Source organism: Anser brachyrhynchus, assembly GCF_964034855.1.
Source record: "Anser brachyrhynchus genome assembly, chromosome: 4".
Taxonomy (NCBI): domain Eukaryota; kingdom Metazoa; phylum Chordata; class Aves; order Anseriformes; family Anatidae; genus Anser; species Anser brachyrhynchus.
Genome location: NC_137698.1, coordinates 24,636,208 through 24,659,109, shown reverse-complemented (window position 1 = coordinate 24,659,109; position 22,902 = coordinate 24,636,208). Strand labels below are relative to the sequence as shown.

The window sequence follows — 22,902 nt, the reverse complement described above, 5'->3', positions numbered from 1 at the left end:
TTGTTTATATAAAGAAAAGGAAGAAAAATAGATATGTATTTATTTTATTTTTTTTTAATCAATGGATATAGTGTACCTACTAACAAGTAATTTTAGGTACACAAAAAAACAGAAATTTAAAAACACATAAAATAATGACTCCAAATGGACAAACTTAACAAATAATAATGAAGAAACTTTTTGCATTTCAGGTGTGTCAACCAAATTTTAAAGTATAAATACAATTAAAATTAACAGCACTAAAGCTAATTAGTAATTAGTGTTAAGCTAAAGCTATACAATCATTTCCCAGAGTATCAGCACACATTCAATTCAGCCTTATTAGCACCTTGGTACCAGTTGCTGAATGGCTCCCAATTATTATTACATATCAACACCAGGTGTCAAAGATTTGTTTTCTTAAACTAATATGCAAAAGGCATTTTTTTTCTGCCCAGCAGTTCTTTAGGTAAAATATACAATAAACAGAAAGAAGAAAAAGTATTTGTTATTCAAGCTTCTAAAGGTTAATTACTACATTATCTATACTGTAAGAAATTCTTCAGTATTGTTGGCAACTGGAGTTGTGGCACAAGATGCAGTCTGGCTCTTCCTATGTAATTTCGGATACGTAGTCGGCAGAGCTGGCAAAGAGAAGAAGGTGTGGCTGCAAAGAAAAAAAAGAGATGTATAATTATATAAGAGCCAGTGTTTTTGTTTAAAACAGCCTTGCACAATAATGGTATCTCTGTAATGTAAATTCTTTATCCTTTTTCATTTTCCTTTATGGCCTTTTTCCCTGTCAGAGATAAAGACTAGGGGAAACCTTATTAATAAACAGGCAGATATTCAAAAAAGCAAGGTCAGGGAGGTTCAGCAAATAATTTGTTTTTAAATAAAAAAACAGCACACAAATCATCTGATTACCTTCATGGAGTAGCAGCAGTCTCTCCACTAAACTGCTTGGAGCAGCTAAATCTACAGGCCTCTCAAAATCTGTATTTTTGGCATTTATGTCTGCCCCAAATTCAAGGAGTAAGTTTACAATCTCTGTACTTGAATGCTGGGCAGCAGCATGGAGTGGAGTTTCCAAATGCTTTCCTTTTTGCACGTTGGCACCTGGTATATATATGCATGTAAAGAAATGTAAAGAAGAGATTAATTAAAACTGCAATCGACTAAAGAAGATGCTACCAAACAAAAAAATATCCACTGTCTGGGGATTCCAACACTTACTTTAGCCATTTTATTAATTTTATTCCATACAACGATAGCTAATCATATAAGTGATTCTTCTGATCCCGTATACTTTTCCTAGACAGTTTTATTAGACACAACTAGATTTTAAGGGAAAACACTTTATAAAAAGCTGAAAAAATCAATTATAAAAAAAAATATAAAAAGTACACATTTAAGAAAATTTGCTACAAGTAAAAATATACTTTCCTTATGTAAGTGTTTAAAAAGAATCGCTAAACTGCAGTATTTCAATTAAGACGGACTAAACACAATTGCAATAATGAATTTCTATTCATGAAAAAATGTCCACACAAGAGCTAAACAAAATAGATAGTATGGAATAACTTCCTTGATAAGCAAGCTGTTAATCCCTCCTAAAACTGGGTTTACCCCAATAGTTTTCTAGACTATCTTGTAAGATGAAAAAATAAAAATAAATTAAAAAAAAATCTTGAGAGATCTACTGAGACCAAAAATTAGCTTCTGTACCAAATTTTCTAACAGATTAAAAGTTTTTGGCCTTTTTAATTCCCATGTGAATAAAATAACTTTAAAATATCACAGGCCTAGCAATTCAATTTGGAGTCCAAATAGGTCACCGTTAACAGTATTAACAATTTGAGAATATTTCCCCGGTATAATTCTCTTGCCTATTTCATTGTCTATTTGCTTTTCACCTTCTAATACTCTCTCACAAACTGATCAAATAAATTCAGACAGATATAAATAGTTAATTATATTGTCTATTTACATATCCTATTCTACATTAGGGCAATAATGAATCTAGAATATCCTGTTACTGTTTTTATTGTGTGGTAGTATTCGAATCCCCAAACATGTTAGTTTTATTTCTGGGGCTCTTAAACCTAGAAATCATGAAATAGGATAGTTAATAAGGCAAAGAAACTGACTTCAAAAGAAATAATTTAACTGCTCGCTTAAGTAACCTGCAATTAACTAGAAAAAAACAACTGAAGTGCAAAGATGACAAGGCTGTAATTATTCAAATATATATGTTCATTCATTGTTCTGCAGGATATTTGGGGATACATTCTGCAGGACACAAAAACCTTGTATCTCATTGCCTGAAATACAACAAATGATCCTTTCTGCAGATCATGTCCCTGGACTTACGCTGAAAGAGACTGAACCTCCAACTTCTATTTTTGTTGATTAACTACATAAAATGAAGTTTAGGACCAACTGCCATCTACCTTACCTCTTCTTTATGCAGCTCAATCTCTATGCTTTGTAAAAAAGATCAATCAGAATATGCTGAAGAATGAAAAAGGGTGGGACTACATTGCTAAAAAAAAAAATCTGTTGAAAACACAATGGTTACTATATTAAAAAAAAAAAAAACTTTCTCAAAGCTAATTTTTACCTTTGTTTTTCCTACAGAAAGCAAACATCTACAAAGCTGAGGTACGTGCTGAAAATTCTGAACACCCATTCTTATTGGTCTTTTCACCAATTTCTTGAAAAAAAAATTCTTTTTCACCCTTTTCCCCTCATATGTTTGCTATGCCGCAAAATAATGAAAGATACGTTATTATGAGCAAGCACGCACGACAGTAAACTTGCAAATAGAACCCTGCAAGCAACGGTTCTAGTTTTGTTGATTGAGCACAGTTCACTTCAAAAGTGAGTACAGCGTGCTTAATTCTATAAACTATCAGTACTTTTATTTAAATCATGACGTACCTGCATAAAGAAGCTTTCGAATACAGTGGATCTGCTGTGAAACACATGCTACATACAGAGGTGTTCCCAAATGGGGAAGGTCTTGGTCAACGTCTATACCCCAGGATATCAGTACCTCCAGACAGTCGCTGTGTCCTGTCAGTACAAAGCGTAACAGGTTGCTCAACGTCAGTAAGCTGTCTCATTGACAAAACTTCACTGACACACTTCTTAACACAGTTATTGAAACATTTGTCTACTACTCCATGTTTGTTCAGAGGGTAATTTCTTACCTCTACTGGCCGCTTCATGAGTTGGGGATGGAAGACAGGACTCCCACTGAGCTTTGGCACCATACTCTAACAGGAGCTCAGCGCATGCTGCGCTGCCTCTCGAACATGCGTTAAATAAAGGTGTCACTCCATCAATTGTTGTAGCATTTACCTAGAATACATAAAATCTAGGTAAGAACAGAATTGAAAGAAAAAATATTTTTTTAAACAGAATATGGTTAGAAACTGCTTTAAAATACAAAAACAAAACAAAACCAAAAAAAAACAGTTTAGAGTAACAGTTTAGAATAAAGTAGCTTAACTGCTCAGTCCCTGTGCTACTGTCTTCCTCTCACCACACTCCCCAGGTGAAATCAGTTCACTGGTATTCTTGTTAAACTACGTCAAATAAAACAAAATACACTTGGTATACTGAAGACTATTTGGGCAGTAAATAACTTTGTTTTCAAAAGTAATTGCACTTAGCTCTTTTCATTGATACAAAAAATCCACACCTTGTGTGGTAATGGGGACCTTCTCTGTAGCTCTGTCAGACTGCAAGCTCCATATGGGAATTATTTGCCGTTTTCTTCTGTGTTTTTAATCTCTGTGTTGGAGTGATATTTCATGGGACAAGACAAGGCTAATAGTGCTTGCTGTTCTGATACCAATGTAGCCACTCCCCAGTTTAACTGAATATTCTCAGTATGAGAGAATGATGAGAGAAAGTAGGCAAAATCGTGAGGGCTGATGATAATAAAGCACAGGTATTTGGAGAGAGGAGTCTTGCCTATCCTCTTCCATGCACCCCCAAACAAACGCCAACAATTAAAAGTACTACAAAAACTTAAGATCGGAAAATAAAATTTGTTCTTATACTTTTGTCTATCGTATCTATAGTTTTGTATCTATAGAATCCTTGTGCTAGCTGAAGTGGACAGGAATTAGTTTTTGGAACACAACTATGTGTTGTTTTTTTTTTTCTATTACTTAGACATATTCTAGATGTTTCTCAAAATTTAACTGTAAGGACAATAGATATTTCCATTACAAAAATCAGAGATTTGGGAAACTATAACTGATGGGGAATCTGATGTCAGCACAGATTGTAGTGAAAATTGTCTGTGAATTCTTATTTTTGATTTGGGATAACAGGGGGTCTGTATCAGGAGTACCAAAAAGAGCCAATGTTCTTTTGTACTCAGACCAAAGAATTTTAAGAGCACACAAGGACAATGTGACAAAACATTTCCAGAGATATTAAAAGGAAAATCTCTAAGAAGCCATTCAGTGAAGGAGGAAACCAGCAAGGAGAGAGACGCATTCAGAAGTTTAAAAGATAAATGATGTAATGAAATTCAGAGGAGAAATAAGGCTGGTGACACACTGCTAGCAGATTCTCTCCAATTCATTACTCTGTCTTTGTGCCATCCCAATTCCCATCTATTTTTCCTGTTGCTGTTCTTTTGTTTGAGATCTACTCTTAATGTATATACGTATGTAGTCTTTTCTTTTTTTTTTTTTTTCTTTTTCTTTTAACCTTACATCTCTCTAATGATGCTTCTTTAACCCATCACTTTCCTTTGCTGGCTTTCAGATAGCAACTTATCAACTTATTGTAATTACATGAAATCAATGCAATTAATAGGGAGAGTACAGAGAAATATCAATATAGAAAAAAAAAATCAATGAATATATCCTTCTCAGTTAAACCAAAGTTAGCATTGGACTTCATATACGAAAACACCCTTACATTTGCTCCTGCTTCAAGAAGGATTCTTGCACATCCTACATGATCTCCCAGGCAGGCTTCATGAAGTGGAGTTACTTGGTCAATAGTTAGTGTGTCTACATTGTAACCCTAAACAAGATATGAATGACATATGAAGATCACACAGAAGCTGTTAAAGAGTAATTTGCTCACACTACTATTCAAAGGAATAATTCATAACACTCTAAATAGGCTTAAAACTCTACTTGCAGTAATTAAATCTTCAGTGAGCATATAAAGAATCTTTCAATCAACGTAGATAACGATAACAATAAGTTGTCAGCTTTTTTTTTCTTTAAATCACTTATATTAGAACCGGGAATAGGGGTTATGAAGAAGATGGAGCCTGACTCTTGAGATGCACAGCAACAGGACAAAAGTCAAGAGACACAAGTTGGAATGTGGTGAAATCCAATTAGTTATATGGGAAAAAAAAATATCTCACTGTGGAGATGGTGAAACCCTGCAACAGGGCTCCAGAGAGGTTGGGGCATCTCCACCATTGGTGATCTTTAAAACCCAATAAGGCCCTGAGTCTAAAGTGCCCCATGATTTTAAGATTCTCTGACTTACAGTCCGAAATATAGAGAAATCTAATAAATTTTAGCAAGGAGAACACTTCTTCAGTTGATAAAAACACCAAGCTCTTGAAATTTGCTACAGTAGTTACCGTTCAATTCTTAAAAGCTAATAACTGCATTCATCAAATGTATTATTTAGTATAATTTATCAGTATTGTAGCAACTGATATGACAATACCGTAATATTAACATGTAATGGTATACAGTCTCTCCCTTTGCTAACAAAATCCTTTTTTTATCACAACTGTGCAACAAACATAATCTTTCAGTGATACCTCCCTCTCAACAAGTATATTCCTGGCTAGCTCTGTTTCCTGAGGACTTAAAGCAGTGGAGCAGATGATCCTTGTGGGCCCCTTCCAACTCAGATAATTCTATGATACATTGATTTACACCACACAGGAGGGAAAGACTGATAGACATTTAGTTACAGCTTTGGTAAAGATTATTTTTTTGAGGTTTAAAACATACAGAGGAAATATTTTAAATATTATATCTTACTGTATCAAAAATTTGTAAATGTGTATTGCTCTGAAAAGTTCGGGTGTATGAAAGCAAAGCAAAACATACTAAATCTGCATTAATTATCTATGCTGAGAAATTAAGTAACATTAAAAAGGAAAGCAATTTTAAGAACACAGTCTTCACCTGTGACAATAAAGTCTTTAGAGAAAGAAGACGTCCTTGACTGGCTGCCTCATGCAGAGGTGAGCGATCTGCCCAAGAACCTATATAATAACAACATTTATTGAGTAAACCATAGGAATTAGGAGGCTTTTGGAATGCACAGAGCAAAGCAGAAAATATAATGCACAGAATGAAGTCAACTGTCCTGTGGAAATAATTGTTCCCCTTTAGAGACTGTATTTAAAATGATCACTTTATAAACAGTAAACACTATATTATTAACTGCATTATATTATATTGTTAACTGTAAACATCTATAATAAATGATTATGTAGTACAGAGGAGAACAAAACGTTGCTATATTGATTTCACTGCTGTGATGTAATAGATGTAGTGATTGCCATATTTCCAACTTCTACTTTTTCGTTATTTTTAAAAATCATATAATTTATTTTAGCAGCTATCCTATAGAAGTTTACAGGCTTCAACAAATGGGTATTTAAACCTAAAACAAACATAAACCTGCCTGAAAAAGTACAGAAAGCAGAAGTATTAGAAATACAATTTGGAAATCCCTCTGCATTATGAGGTTAATCTGCTGCTACATAAATTCAAGAAGAGAAATACAGTGAGAATTCATACTGCAAAAGGTTGCTCTAGTAGGAACAAGATATTAAGTCCTGAAAGGCTTTTAGCACTAAGAATAGGTAGTTATGCTTAAAGTAAAGGTTTGCATTTATTTTCAAGACTTGTCCTGCAACCCTTTCCCACCCAATAAAAATAACTCCACAACCCGTAACTCCAACCCAAGTCCCAGAGACCCCTGTCGTTCCTGTTGAAGAGCCTGCCCTTTCCTCTAGAAGACTGGCTGCTGACAGCCCTTTCATAGCCAGATAGGGTTGCAAGCATAGCTGATAACATTTTATTGTATGAATTTTGCAAATGAAGTTTTGAAAGACTATGTAAGAAAGAGCCATCTTCAAAATACATTATGGATTACAGATATTTATTCCCGTTAGAAAAAGTCACTTGAACTCTAAGATGCTGATGTAATTACTGGTGAAACCTGCAACTTTCTAAATCTTGCCGTTCTTCCTAACACTGGCAGATATTTTCTTCTCACCTAGCTGTCTGGAATGAATGCATGGGTTAGGACTAGGACTTTTTTGGCTTCCTTACCAAAGTTTATACAGTATTTTTAGTTCACCAGTCATAAAGTCTTTGTTGATTAGAAGCAGACAGCCACAAAAATGGCCAGCCGTGTTTATCATCATTTAATTATCATGGCCACTTGAGGGCAATCCCCCAGCTGAGTGACTTTATGTCAACTACCTGTGCAGGCTGCAGTTCCACTTTTGGAACCATGCTATGGATTTGTTGCCAGCTATTACCATTATGTTGAAATCATCCAAAATGTACAGTTGATAAACAGAATGATTCTGACTTTGTTCTTTCTCTTCTTCCTGTACCATTTCTTTCTCTGTTCATATTTTTCTTGTAAGAATAGAAATTGGAACTCTAATTGGAAATAACTCTATGAGGAGAACAAAAGGAACCCTAAATGAGCCATTTTGTAATATTACTGTTAGCAGCTACTATATTGCAGATATATTTTAAATCAGGGCGAAAAGTTAATGTTACTTTTTTTTTTTTTTTCTGGTGTAACTACTGCAAACTTACTAAAACTAAAAAAATCCTTGCCAAGATTAAATGCAGTATTTTGCAATTCTTATTTCTAGTAGGAATTACTGAGCTAAAAGACATACACACACTGACTGGAATTTTAAGGAAAGTTACACAACAACTGAGCTCAGAAATCTTACTGACCTGATTTTTACAAAATACCAGTATTTCCTCCCTGCCATCCCAATAAGCTCAAATACAGTTACCCTATTGTAGTAGCTTGAATGTGTGTAATCACTATGAGAATTTTGACCGATGTTTTCCTCCTTCTATAGCAGTATCTGAACCAGCACTCGTGTTGTTCTAATTCAAATGAAGCTAAATTCATTAAATTCTCCTTCTGGCAGCTGCAAAAAATTCTCAAAAATAATTAAAAACTGCATTTAGAGGCTGCCTTTGAAATGTTGTCCCCCTTTCTCCTTAGATAAGAACTTCTCTCTCGATGGTTTACCCTACTCCTAAATTAACAGGAAGAAAAAGACAACTGTTATATAGAAAAAAAAAATCTAATAATATTGTGAAGTCTATAAAGTCTTTATCCCTATTAAATGTACTCATACTTTGGACATTTTTGTGGCTTTGTGTAATTCTAAACCGAACGAAGATGCAGAATCTGAAAACACCATTATTCCTGAACACCATTATATCTGAAAACACCTTTCATTCCTCCATCTCCTTCCCCCATGGATTGCTCAGAAGAACAACTGTTAATATTACAGTGCCAGTGAAATTTGAAAAGCAAATGATGCCAGATCCCATTCTGAGCTCTGTTTTGCATCTAGGCCCACCTTATATCCCCACCTTCAAGTAGGCATCCAGCAGCTCACTGTTTCTGCTAAATCCATTAAAACCTACATGTTTGTACCACCTCTATTAAAAAGAAATCCATAAGCAAAATACTGCAGGAAAAAAATTGTGCAAACCAGGTTTGGAAAAAATCTTTCACATTCCAACTAATTTATTGGTAAACATAATAATCATTAAATATCACAGGGACAAGAATATGTTAAAAATAAATACGCAGCATAAATAAACATCAAAGTTGTCTTAAAATAAATTCATTATCTAGCTTGCTGCCTTCTGCTAATCTACAAGCTTGCTATGGCTCTTACTTAGAAAGCATTAACAAGAATATAAATAAGGAAAAATTCTAATTCAGCGTTGTCTGTAACAGCACTATTAACAAACACGGTCTGTTCCAAAACTGCTAATGTATTAAGTCCCCACTGATGTAGTCCCTGACAGACGCTGAATACAAAGCATCTCGAACTATATTTAGAAGCCACACTAGTTCCAAGCTTGCTGGCATAGAGTTTACCAGGAAGGGCAGCCTGCACTGCTTTGTAAACACTAATAAGAAAGAATAAATATATTCAGTGTATTAACAGTCATAGTTAAAAACAAAATTACAAAGTATCATACAGTACCTAAATCTCCGTCTCCCCATGGCACTTCCAACCAATTGCAATTATAAATCCTACTCATTTCTTTCAATCTGAAAAATAAATAAATAAATGAACCTGCTCTTGTTAGTTGGGCCTGTTCTCAATACTCTCCAGCTATGTTTGGAAGGAGATCAGCAGCTCACTGTAACATGAACTTTCACCTTGCAGTAAACACAGCTCCGAAGATATGAGCATGTGGCAGTTGCCAGTTTCTTTTCTTATGCTAAAGGACAGTGGCCTTTTTTTTTTCCCCCATGTTTCTTTTTTTAATGTAACAAAAGTGCCAGCATCTGTGTATTTGCCTTCCAAGACAGCTTAACTTGAATTTCAACCCAAAAGAATCTCCTAGTGAGATCAAGAGAACCTTAAGCTGAGTAAGATTTGCAAAATGAACTCCTTTTTTAACCTCATGCAATTAGTTGGTATCCTCAAACATCATTATTAATGCATAGATTTCTAAGGGAAGCACTGCCAAATGTTTATAAGTCATTTTCCTATTTTCTTAGAAAAGAAAGAAGCAGAGATATTCTGAACATGTTGGAAATGCTGCTTGATTTGCTCAGTGGAATGGGTTTGTATTTTAGCAGTTCACTATTCCCTATTATGTTCTTAACAATTCTTGGGCTATTAAACTGTTTTTAATAACTAATCTAAGCAGTGAAAGTATCAGTCCACCCCTAAGAATGGGGATTTGCAGTTCTGATTTTGATCCATTTCTGTCATTAACGTTATTTGCTTCCTATTTTCATATAACCTGCACTCCTCCACATTTACCTACAATTACCTGTAAGCCATTCCTGCATAAACAATCATAGCAGTAAAATACTAAGTAAAAATATTTTAGTAAAAGTCATTAGACGCAGTCATTCCATCCATTCAAGTGGCGTTTAGGTATTTCATTTCAGTATTTTAAATCATCATTGCTTTAATTTGACTTTATGTGTTATAACAATATATAAATATGTATACACAAACATATAAATATACACATATAAAAAAATGAAACCTTGGTTGATTGACACCAATATTCTTTCCAGTGCTTATCATCACATAGACTTTCAAAATGTGGGGATTTCATTCCAACTGCAAAAGCCAGCAATATCCTATTCCTGAAAACCACACAAAACAAAACTTCTTTCCTCACACAGTTCTGTTTGTCCACCTACATGACATGAATGCACATTATTCTTGCCATTCTGGTGCTATATTCACTGAATTAGTATTCAGATTATTTTATGTCTCCATATCTAGTAGGATCTTGCAACCTGAACATAATATTTAATAATTGTATATTGCCTGTTTAATAGTATTCTCCCAATACCATAAAAATACTTCAAAGCCCTTATTTAATCCACCTTCATAGCATCATCCATTCACAGTATTTTATAACTATGGAACTATAACTATTTGGTTCCTATAACTAGGAACCAAAAGATGGAATTTTAAGGCTCAAATTGTAAAACTGATATAATAGTTTTTTTTTCTTTTTTTCTCCAGAGTACTTACGTATTAGAGTGTACGTTGAAAGCATGGTTTAATTATAGTTATGAGAGCACCGAACTTCTGAAATTTCAGGCTTAGATAATAACCATGATCCACCAACAAACTTAGGTTAGATGGCTGCTTTTAAAACATGCAGGGGCCACAACAAAGACAAGGACAGAATTTTCTTTTAGGGATGGGGCATAAAGAAGTTAGCTCTTTTTTCTTGTGGATTCCTGCCCTTGGCTACATGCCTTCCAACCTTTGCAACATACAAGAATATAGAGGGTGTATTTCTTCTTTATATAAACTTAAACCTAATGCATTCTCAGAACACCATCGATCTTGCACAGCAAGGAAAGTAGGAGCTTTGTGGAAAAGTACAGCAGGTGAATGTGTTGTCAAATACTGTTATCGGGCATTACAGGATCAAATCACTGTGGCCCAAGCAACATTGCTTCTAACAGTTCCTAAATCCTGAGCACTTGCTGTTGCAATTTAACAGAAACGCGAGCCACTACACTGTATTACAAGCCTCAAAAAAAAAAAAAAAAGACAGGTGCCAACAGAAGCAACACTGCTACGTGAAGGCGATGATAGTGACGATGGCAGCAGCAGCAGCAGTTGTTGCTGCTGGCTCTGAGCCAGGCCTTGCACACCCAGGAAGAAACGTGTCAGGCCCCTTCTCCTGTCACATGAGAGCACAGTAACAACTCCCCTGCCCATTACTCACGCACAGTCTGTTTTTTCCGTCTTTTTGGAGGATCAACAACTGGCTGGATATTTTTCTGGACCAAAGTAGCTTGCAAACTCTGTGTGCCATAGCTAGAGCACGAAGATCTAAAATCACATTAACCTCTAAATCAGTAGATACTTTTAGACCCACAGCGGATTTGACTTAAGCATGTGGAGCAGCTGATGACATTGTAAGGCTAGTATTGTTTCCTTGGACTGTTATTAAAACAAGTTTTTCAACGGACTGCCAACTAGAAGCTGACAGAAGAGGAATACTGGCAATCTGAGCTGACCTGGGGCTTTGGAGCATTTCTGCCTGAAGTAATTTTGTTCATCAAGACCAGTCTCGGCCTTAAGCCAGACTGCCAGCAATTTTCCCCAGGCTGTGCTCATAGTCTCCGTATTTTCCCAGTTTGCCAGACTGCATGCAGCGTGTGGTGTAATTCCTAACTACAGAGGCAGTAGCTCACTGGCCAGCAAAGCTGGGGCCAGTGTGTGCTGATTTTTGCCACATCCAGGAGATTTTGCTCAAATAGCCTGGTTACGGACCCTCGTGCCAGTAGGCTAAAAAGCTTTTCATAACCTGGCTCTATTTTTTTTCCCTTCTACTAAATCTTGACGTTGACATATGCCTCCTGCCACCCCATCACTTTTAGCCTATTTTCCAATCTGTGTATTTCGTGCATTGCTGTATGACTTCCTCTTCCTTCATTCTGCTAGGGTGCCTGGAGAACAAAATCAGGATTCAGTAACTCTCACAGACGGGAACAGAGAGGGAAGAAAAGTGCCTCCTTCAGATTTAGTATTAGATATACTTGTTATTCAAGTGAACTGCAACAAACAGAAGCATCAATTGCAACAGCAGTCTCCTGGTACTTCAGGCGTCAGTCAATAAGTACATACACCCTGCTGGTCGGTCACAAGGAGGCTGTAAGTAGCTGAACCATGTTACGATAAAATCTTCAGAAAAATTTACTTTCCATATTTTGCTGTGATTTTGAACTTTCCAAAACTTGGCTAACTGCGGCTAATACGTTTTAAGATTAGCAAAGGAACCCTAACCCTCAAGGAGCAGCTAATGATAACAGTGGTAGACAAAACATTTGTAAAATTTTAGTCTGATGAACAAAGTTGTTTTTTGGGGGAACTGCTGACTTAACTAGCTGAAATGTTCATAAATAACATTTACTGTCAGGAAATCTTAGCCCAAATGGTGAACAGTACCATTGCATTCAAACAGCTACTTGGGAAGCTATGGTAATTGTTGCTTTAATTCTTGAATATTGCTTAATTCTAGAACTGTCAGTATTGGACTTTAGCAAAGGTATTTCTGTAACATATAGCTATGTTTTACATGGTAAATTCATAATTATGCACAACATTATCAACTCTCTCTTTCCTGTCTCCTGTCCCTTTAATACTCTTATTTTCCTTGAGTATTTTAACATCTCCACTTTTGAAACACTTAAATTTGATATATGATAAACAATACCATTTTTTTGTATTTGTTTTCCCACCCTCACACAGCCTTAGGATGTGGTCAATATTAATTATGACCATGATAACCATTACAAAAAAAAAGTCCTGTTAGACTCTCATGATTACTCAAAGCTCCCTTTTACACATTTGTTTTATGAAAAAAAGGAAAAAAAAAGGAAAATGTGGCTCAGACAATAGCAGTCCTAAGCACTTATTTTATAATACAGTTTGTTCTTCATTGCTCAAACTGCCTGTGTGCAGTAACTTAATTATCTCATAAGTACTTTTCTTTGCAAACCCTTAGAATTATAACTTTGTCCTTAGTATCTCAGTTCAGGACACAATAATTCTGTCACTTGTAGTTCTTCCATTGCCTCCTGCTTCTGTTACCTATAAACTGCTCTTTATATAAAAAGTTACTCCTCCCCCTCCTTTCATTCTCTTAATTTTCTGTTGTAAACAATTAGCCTTCAGTATCCAGTTACCTTGTGTCCTGACAGCAAAAGTCAGGGTAAGTCAAGCCTTAAACACTGCCATAAAACAAATAAGACAGATAAACAAGAAAGGGTATTTTAGATCACCTGGTAAGAGTACAGAAAAAAAATAATAATAAAATATTCTCAACACCCTTGAGTTAACCCATGCAAGAAAGCAGAGTGCCTTTATCATAAACATACATTTATATTAGCTGAAACAAACAACAACAGTTTAGACCTAGAACATGGTAAATTGGGTCAGGTTAGCATGTTTCAGTACACAGTTTCTGAAATGGCTGCTGTACTAACCTTGGCTGGTCAGAATACCCCAGCTAGCTTTTCGTTTCGCAGGACACTCCCCTATACTTTCTAGGCGTCTTTTGGGGAGATTGTGGCTCCTCTGAACAGCAGTGCTTGTTGTCATTGTTTGTTTCTGGAGGGAAGTCTGGCTGTCATTGCTGCAGGTATTCCGGTCTGACGAACATCCACAAATGGATTTCTACTACCTTTTTTCCTCCTTTCGTTTTTTCACAAAGGCTCTTGTACTTACTGTAGAATAGCTACAACACTGAAATCCATTCAGTAACATTTACTAGCTTGGACTAGTGGGTACGTAGCGGGGGAAGGGAAGGATTGCTCTAGCATTTTCTATTTTTAAAGCAGAGAAAGAATCAGCTTAGCTACAGCATGAGTCTTAACTGTTTACACAATTTAAAAGGAAAGAATGTGTTAATTTTTCAATAACTACATCAAAAAAGAAACATTGTTAAAGCATAAGTATTCAGTGCTTTGTTTCTTGAATAACAAGCAATCTAAAACAGGAAAAATAAATCTGTTTTTATCACACTGTCAAATCTTATAGTAAGAGATAGAAACAGTAATTATTATTGCAGCAGGCCTTGCTCCTATGTAATTTGCAGTTAAGAGAGAGATTTTGGAATCCAGAAGAAGCTATGAAATTATAAAACACTTCTGGTTTGTTTATTTGTTTGTTTTTCTCAAGTAGGGGAGAAGGTATCCTACAGATGTCAACCAGAAACTATGTCTTTAATTTAAAAAAAAAATGGTTTCACTACAAAAAAGACTTCACTGGTTAACCTGAATGGGTCTGATCCCATTATGAAAGTAAGGCTGCAGTCTTGTCATGAGAAGCAAAAGCTGCTATTTCTTAAAAAATAATGAAAACAAGGACAACCAACTACTAGTATCATTTTTTTTGGTTATTATGTATCATACTGATACTGCACAACAGAAATCTGCAAGGAGAAGCAATCCACAATAAAATTCCAGCATGCTATTTTTTTATGATAATAACAAAGATTAAATGATTTCTAAGTGATTTATTTCTAATAGTAACAAGTTGTGCTGCCTTTACTTCTGCATCCCCACCCCCTAACACTTCCTTCACTAACTTTTTCTACTAATACAAAAACTAGCCATCTGTAAACTTTATAGAAGGAAATTAACATTACTGGGGTTTGCTGGTACTGTTCTTTTCAGGTACTTGACAAAAATGAATCCCTAAGATACTGGAATAATACAAACGTATTTCATGAGATTTTCTAGATCCTTCTTGTTTTTCTTTAAGAGAAAATCAGAAGCAAGTTTATAGTTGGGTGGGGTGAGGGGATGAAGAAAGAGCAGTCACAATTTTTTACCTTGAAATTACAGAACATGAGAACTGTCTTACTGGAACAGTATTACACTGTTTACAGAACAGAAGTAAGTGGGCTGCTTCTGTTCTCACAATAGAGAACAAAACTGTGCTCTCCCAGAGGTTATGCGCCTTTCAGAAAGTTATTTTCCTCAGATTTTATCTAGCTGAATCAGCCAGAATGTCTCACCAACTGAGATAAGCACCTCTATACATCCAGCAATCAGACTCTGCAAGTAAAAGCTGGAATAGAACTTTTGCAAAAGAGCATGGACATTATATATAACCTTAATACTAGAATTAGTTGTCAACTCATCGTATCTTCCTCAAGAAAATAAATATGGGAAAATACAGCAAATCAACCAGAAGCCTTACTAAGAACATGTATACACGTGTCTGTGTCAGGAAGATATCAGCACTATTTTCCAGGTGAGAAATAACTGATGACAATTTCTGTACTTGGCATGGCTCAGCGGCTCATCTCAGTTTTACATTTCCTTTGCATTTGGAATGGAATCCCAGCACTTTCAGGAGAAGGTGGTGAGGATTAGGATCAAGCAAAGCATCTGGCACTGCAGGGCAGGGATTGACAGTGGGCTGGGAAGACAAGACCTACATGTTTTTGTAGGAGTTTTGTGGGTGAAGTTGTCAGCTGACAATGAAGCTGGGTCCTTCAAGTGGAGTGCCACAAACAACATGGACGCAGGTCGTACTGCTTGCTTCCCACAGATATTCCAACCCCCACGTTATTATTCTCACCATCCACACAGGTGTGACCACGCAGTAGCAAGAAAAACAGCACATACACAGAAAGCTTTCATGGCTTCAGAGAAGACTCCCTGGAGAGTCAGCAGCACCTGCTCATTCTCCTCCACAAAACTGCATAAGAAGCAATATGCTATCAATGAAGGTAGACTACCCCAAAAATCTGCCAGCTTCAAAAGTATCTCTATTCCATAGACACTTGCCATTCCAACATAGTTTGAACACTTTGAAGGACATCAAAGCACAATAAAAATATATGCTGTTTCTTCATGCTTTAAAGTGGGCAAAGCTCTTCATATTCCTGGGCAAAAGCCATATCAAAACCGTACGTAAATAAACAGTATTTTTTTTTCCTTTGAAGTGAAAGCTAGACCAACATCAGAAATCAACTAGAAATGTATTAAAAATATAACTGTGATGTTGATATGAAGAAAAGATGGACATATACTTAAGACTGTGTGGTAAGACTGAAGAACCAGGTATTTCATTTCCACCCCTGACATGGAATTGCTATGTGATCTTGCTCAAGTCAGCCATCCATGCACTGTGTGCATCAGCTTCAAAATAAACATCTGTTCTCTCTCAGCCTCATTAAGTAATAAAACCACTACTACTACTTGAAATTACTCAGCTTTGGTACTCAGATTATGTTCTTCAGATTTTTTTATTTTTTTTTTGCTATTGAAGACAAACATTTCCAAAATCCGTTACAAAACCTGTAACAGAAATCTAAGTAGACACCCGTGTATGGAGAAAATATCATAGACCACTATTTTGCTGCCCTGGTACACGAGTAATTATGGACAGTATTCATATTATGTATATGTCCATTCGTATATTCATGTACCCATGGGAGCAATGCAGCTAACCATCCAAAAAACTGCAAGAGGAAGGGGCAGACACTACAGTTTCAAAATACGGAAACTGGAGGATTTTACTGATGAGTTTGGAATTCTGACTTAATTTAACTGACAGGCTTTGAATAAACCACTACGTTGCAGTTGACTTATAATTAGTGCTTTTATATCCCAATAGGCGAACTGTTAGAAGAAACTTCAAAGCTATTTCCTTCACAATGTTTTTATCCAGATTTTTATTTTAAAATAAAATTCAGTACAGTTTCAAACATTTCTATGCCAGCAAATAGCTCGGAGTTTACTCTACAGGGGTGAATTCCAGCGGGAATTCACTCTATTTTCAAGGCTATTCATAAGGCCATGCAGAGGCCACTACGATAACACACTAAAAGATGCTTAAATAAAAACAACAACCAAAAAAGAAAAAAAAGAATCCTTCCAACACACGATGAAGCCCAATGCAGTATAGTCTGAACTCCAATAACATCAATTTATCTTAAGAAGGATTGGAGAAAATTGCACTACTTTCAGATGTCACGGATTGGTGTTTTTTTGTATGCCACCCTCCTCAAGTAAGCCAACTAATGTGCCATTTAGCTTCACAAACTGTTTTGTACTTTTAGAATTGGTCACTCCACCTTTTTGGGCAGTATTGTCAGTGACTGCATGGAGCCTGCCACGTTATATCCTGGAACAGGACTAGAAACTGGCAGCAGCAGGACAGGAAAGGACTGGAACCCTCTTAACAACAACAAAAAAAAAAGATGATTGCATGTACTTGTGTATTTCATGGCCAATTCAATGATATAATTAGCAGTCAAGCAGAAGCTTAGGCATTACGCAGGTGTCACCAACCAGTCCTCTGTCCTCCACATCTTGACAATGCCAGCAGATAAGTAGATAATGTTTAAACGGTCGCTATTTTTTTAAGCAGAAAATGCTATTTTTCTATGCCGCTATAAAGAAAACCAACAATCCTACTACAGACTCCATTTTACAGTATTATAACTCTCTGTTAGTTGGAAATCCAAAACAAACCTGGGCTTCGGATATTGACAGAGAGCGTAAAGAGCCAAGGCATGACCAGTAGTCCACATGGGAATGGTACAGCGCACCTCAGAGTGAATCTTCAGGCAATTACCATGAGAGCCATAAAGAGAGAGATGAGGTCTATTGACAGAAAGACTAGACATAGCAAAAAGTAACATCCTCTAGTGCAACAGATGGAGCATGCCATAATGGATTTATGACCAGCCAGGCAGCGTTGCTGCAGTCACGAACAGAGCTCAGTACTTAGGCACGTAATGCATTCCCCCAAAGCCATCATCATCCAACCCTGGCAGAAGTTCACTCACTGCTTGCTTGCATTGCAAATGTTTGAGAACATCTCCTACAAGAGAAGAGTGTGAATAGCAGAACTCTGGCCATAACAAGTCTATGGGTGCGGGAAGGAACATCACCTTCAGGGAGCTATGCTATTTTGGTATCCCCATGGTGCCTATGCCTTGCTGCTGCTGTAAAAAAAGACCAAATACAGGTGGTGCATTTGAGCTTGCCCTAACCCAGTTCAGGAGCTTCCTCATGGCTTTGTTTTTTGAATAGTTGCCTGTAAGGCCTTGCAGGTAGATTCCTCTATCATTTGCTCCAGGATTATATTTTCATCTTACTGCTGTGCACCTTTAAAACCTGTGCCTGTTTTAAGCTACGTCGAAGTTCAAAGTTTCATTTGTACTTGTTTGTGGTTTGAAAGCTTATTATTCATCTCACCCAGAAAAATAAATCAATTGATGAAGGGAATTTCCATGTGAACTCAGAGTACACAAATCAAGCATGCCAATAGGATCTGTGATGGTGACAAGTTAAGGTTCACCTTCAGAAAAGACACGTATCAAAGAAGCACACATGAATGATACTGATTGTAATATACAGCCTTCGGTGATGGTCTTCCCAATAAGGTCCTAATGTACAAATACAGACAGGAATAAAATAAAACACAAAGGAATCTACGTGATAGGATAGCTCACTTCCCTTCAGGGAAGCAAGCATGCAAACAGGCCCCAGCAGATACATTCACTGGAACCTTTTGTAGCCTCAGAGATTTTATTTAAGGTGGGGAAAGAGCCAGTGCTTGGCAACAATTGTGCTTGGTTTTTGCTGCTACAGACAGCTCAGAGCTCTGGTTGCATGAATTTCCATGCCAGTTTAGTTGCATCACATAGCCTTCACCAAAATGCCTTTAAAGTGTCAAAATTATGTTCTTCAGGGGAGAACGGTTCTGGTATCTTGTAGATGTTGGTGTGATTTGCTCCACTCTAAGCAAGTGTCTAGAATCTTGAGATTTATTTTTAAGTATGACTCTTCCTTGGCCGTTATTTGTCATACTAGGCAAAGTTATTCCACATGTAAGAGGGGATGACAAGCTCCATCAAAAAACTCCCTTCTGAACTTTTCAAAAAGAACATTCTCACTATCTTAAGCATTCTTACACCATTAGCTTACGTGCTGCATATGAAAAACAAATGCTAAATGTGGCGCCTTACACTGAGTGCTATGGTGAATAGGTATGCCATACAATATTCCTATCATTACTAAATGAATCTCTATTGTATCCAGGAAGCTATTAGAGGTCTTATACAGCTTTTATTAATAGAACTGTGATCTCTGTGGAATGCAAGTTGAGAAAATGCCTCGTGCCTATCTTCCCTACCTAACAACTGTTGCTGAGTGACATTATCAATTGCAACTTGTTAGAGTAGAATAATAGGAAGAATCTTCTCTAATGATTTGCTACAGGTCAAAAATCAAGCTTTCCAAATAGTGGATCTCTAACAGTGTAACATAGCATTATTTCCAATTTCCAAGTTGTATTTAGTGGACCTGGTTTCTTGGGTCTGCCCAAGCAGTGCTCAGCGTAGAAGAAAAAGCAGGGTACAGCAGACTTTATACTAGTTACCAGTCTCATAATCCTGAAAGGAGATGGGGACTCCAGTCTTAAATGGCATAATCCTAGCAATTGGCTTAATTTAGGGTAACTAGGAATGTACTGGGCATTTCTACCATGCATGGCCATGGCAGATAAAGCAGAGAAGGGTAGCTTAGAACTTGCCATGTTCATTCAAGAGTATCAGGAGTAGACTTTTATTTTTTTAACCTATAAGAAACAAGAGCATATTCACCTCTACAGTTCTACAAAAATAGTATAATTAGCTTTGAGAAACTGTACTCAAACACTACAAATACAAATTCTGCTTTCAAGTAACTTTCAAATACAACTTAAAAATAGTATAGTTATGCATAAAGTGATAGTCAATGAATATTTTTGCCGAGTTGACATAATTAAAATTAGGATATTAAAGAATAAACATTTCATGTTGTCAGAAGTACTTAACCTCTGTACAGACCCCACATACCTGTGTAAGTACATGATTAGTTGTTTGTTGCTTACATTAACTTCTGCCAAGTTAATATTTTAAAAGAAAGTTCCTCCGAACACTTTGTGCTTGCAGCTAAAAGCACTTTGACAGCTACTGAGTATCAGTTTTAATTTTGATAAAATTAATTTCAGCCTAGAGAAGAGAAGGCTCTGGGGAGACCTTAGTGCGGCCTTTCAGTACCTAAAGGGGGCCTACAGAAAAGCTGGGGAGGGACTCTTTGTCAGGGAGTGGAGTGATGGGACAAGGGACAGTGGCTTTAAACTGAAAGAGGGTAGGTTTTGTTTAGATATTTGGAAGAAATTCTTTACTCGGAGGGTGGTGAGGCACTGGCACAGGGTGCCCAGAGAAGCTGTGGATGCCCCATCCCTGGAGGTGTTCAACGCCAGGCAGGATGGGACTTTGGGCAACCAGATCTAGTGGGAGGTGTCCCTGCCCATGGAAGGGGGTTGGAACTGGATGGGCTTTAAGGTCCCTTCCAACCCAAACCATTCGGTGATTCTATGAAAACAGAATATTTTGCCTTACACAGGTTTATGAATGGGAATTATAACTCCAACTTCTATTATATTATCTATATTAATCATGTTATGGATTCTTCCATATAAGCCAAGCTCTCAGCAGTATTTCCCAGTAGAGTTTATGTCTTACGGTCCCCAAAACATCTAACAATTAGTTATGTCTGAAGATTTGATGCATGTACTTTGAAACCACAGCCTACTACCTCATCCTAAAGCAAAGGAACTATAAAAGTCAGCTCAATCTCTAACTCAGCACTTGTATATATAGAGTACTTTCATGGTATGACCAGCTGGTTGGTATAGTAGGAAGAGCCTAAAGGTTGCTTTGATCTTTGGGTTTCTGTCAAGCAACAGATGTACAAAAGCCTGAGTTATTAACTCTTCACAGATCTGGAAATACTGCAAGAGAATTAATCTTACTGTGCGAGTCACTGTCACTGCAAATAGCCTATTAAGGAGTTAATTATACCCCAAATTAATCTGCAAGTAAGTTCATTTTTGTAGGTCAGTTTATAGGGCACAGAACTTTAAAACTGAATAAACATAAATAAGCTATGACATTTTCTATAAAATGAATTAATAAAATTCTTTTTTATAGAATAATTAATAAATACATGTTCACTTTAACACAAAAGCTAGGTAAACAGAAAAGCTAGATAGACAGAAAAGCTAGGCATCATAATCTATTTATAGCACAGCTATAAGTGCCTGATTGCAAAGCACTTAGCTTTAAATAACTAATCAATCCCTTTCAATTCAATGGGGCAAGTATGTGTATATGAGTAAGTGTTTACAAGATCAGTGCCAAAGTAACTGATACAGTAAAATAATCCAGTAAATTGGACCTTCACAATAGAATGGATGCCTTTTTCATTTAAGTCTTTTATGCTAATAATACCACTGACTTCACCAGAGGCAAAAAAAAAAAATACATTTTGATAGTTTATTAAGACACAGTGTTTAATCCACTTTAAACAAATGTAAAAGACTGCATAGTTCTGTCCTGCATTAGGTGCTATCCAGTGTTTTAATACTGAAAATACTGATGATAGACTATTATGTTTATTTTTTCTAAAATCTGTGGATGACACTGAACTGAAGGTGCTGCAACTGCTCAGAGGGAAACAGTTAAAAATAGATTTGAGTAAAATGGAGAAATTGCGTGAAGTTACCTGAAGGCAAGTATAAAGTATTATACTCAAAGGGGAAGAAGCAAATGCATAATACAGTGACACTGTTTTAACATGCGGTTTATAGTTGGCTACAATCCATAATACTATACTGTTGGGAAAAAAAAGCATCACCACAGGAGGTATTACATAGGGTATCACATATACTGCACGTGACATAAGTGTCCCACTTTTGTACAACCGATAGTTCCACTGGGTGCACCCATAAAGTGTCAGCTGGAACACTCCATTTAACATGTGGAATTAGACATGAATAATGATGTCTGTGAACTGTATATGCACTGGCACAAGTCCAAACAAGGCAACTACAGTAATTCCAGGTCTAGAAAACAAGACTTAAGAGAACAGACCAAGTGAAATCCTTTTTCCTTTGTTTTAGAAAAGACAAAAACTACAGAGGTGGGAACATGCATGCTAGTAGTCTTTAAATTTCATAGCTGGAGAAAAACTTATAAAAGCATTCATTATATAAGATTTACGTAGATCTCAGGTTAAGTGGGAAGCATTCTAGTGATGAGAATAGTAAAAATTGGCATCAGTTGCATAAGGACACTGCAGAAATCACTATTACTGAGCATTTTAGAAACAGGTTAAACAAATATTTACCAGGCAACCCTTGTATATTTGGTACTAGAGGGTCCAAATCACCTCTCAAGGTGCCTTTTAGATGTACAGAAGAAAAGTTTTACTCAGACTTCATCTTCATAAACAAACTGTGTAATTTATAGTTAGTAGAGATTTTATACACACATTTCTGGTCTTATCTGATGCTGGACACTGATCTAGTTCTTATATTTCAATGCCACATAAACCATATAATAATTTAAAATTAATTATGGGCGTTGTCCCAATCCAGCTGTTCACATACATGTGAGATCTAAAGGATAAATTTAACACAGTAGACTGCAGAGAAAACAAGAGAGAAGATATTTCTGAAATCTGAAGGAAGAAAACATAATCTGTTTCACTTCTGTCTAGCAACAAGACTGCAACAGGGAGATGATACAGGTAAAGCTGTCTCCTTGTGTTCAA

The 22,902-nt window shown here is 36.4% G+C and overlaps 1 protein-coding gene across 6 annotated transcripts in view; it reads right to left on the bottom strand.

Moving 5' to 3' along the window:
- Positions 1–30: 30 nt before the first annotated feature.
- Positions 31–22,902, bottom strand: part of ASB5 (ankyrin repeat and SOCS box containing 5) — a 37,886-nt gene continuing 15,014 nt past the window's right edge. For 5 of the 6 annotated variants that reach the window (XM_080590475.1, XM_080590476.1, XM_080590477.1 and 2 more), the window contains 6 exons: positions 6,174–6,253; positions 4,927–5,034; positions 3,195–3,345; positions 2,923–3,057; positions 907–1,098; positions 31–646 (listed from right to left, as the gene is read on the bottom strand). In XM_080590475.1, the coding sequence (XP_080446601.1) occupies positions 519–646; positions 907–1,098; positions 2,923–3,057; positions 3,195–3,345; positions 4,927–5,034; positions 6,174–6,253 (794 nt within the window). In that variant the 3' untranslated portion in view covers positions 31–518. Of the gene's footprint in view, positions 647–906; positions 1,099–2,922; positions 3,058–3,194; positions 3,346–4,926; positions 5,035–6,173; positions 6,254–9,262; positions 9,331–22,902 lie in introns of all 6 variants that reach the window. The other variant, XM_080590480.1, reaches the window with a different exon arrangement.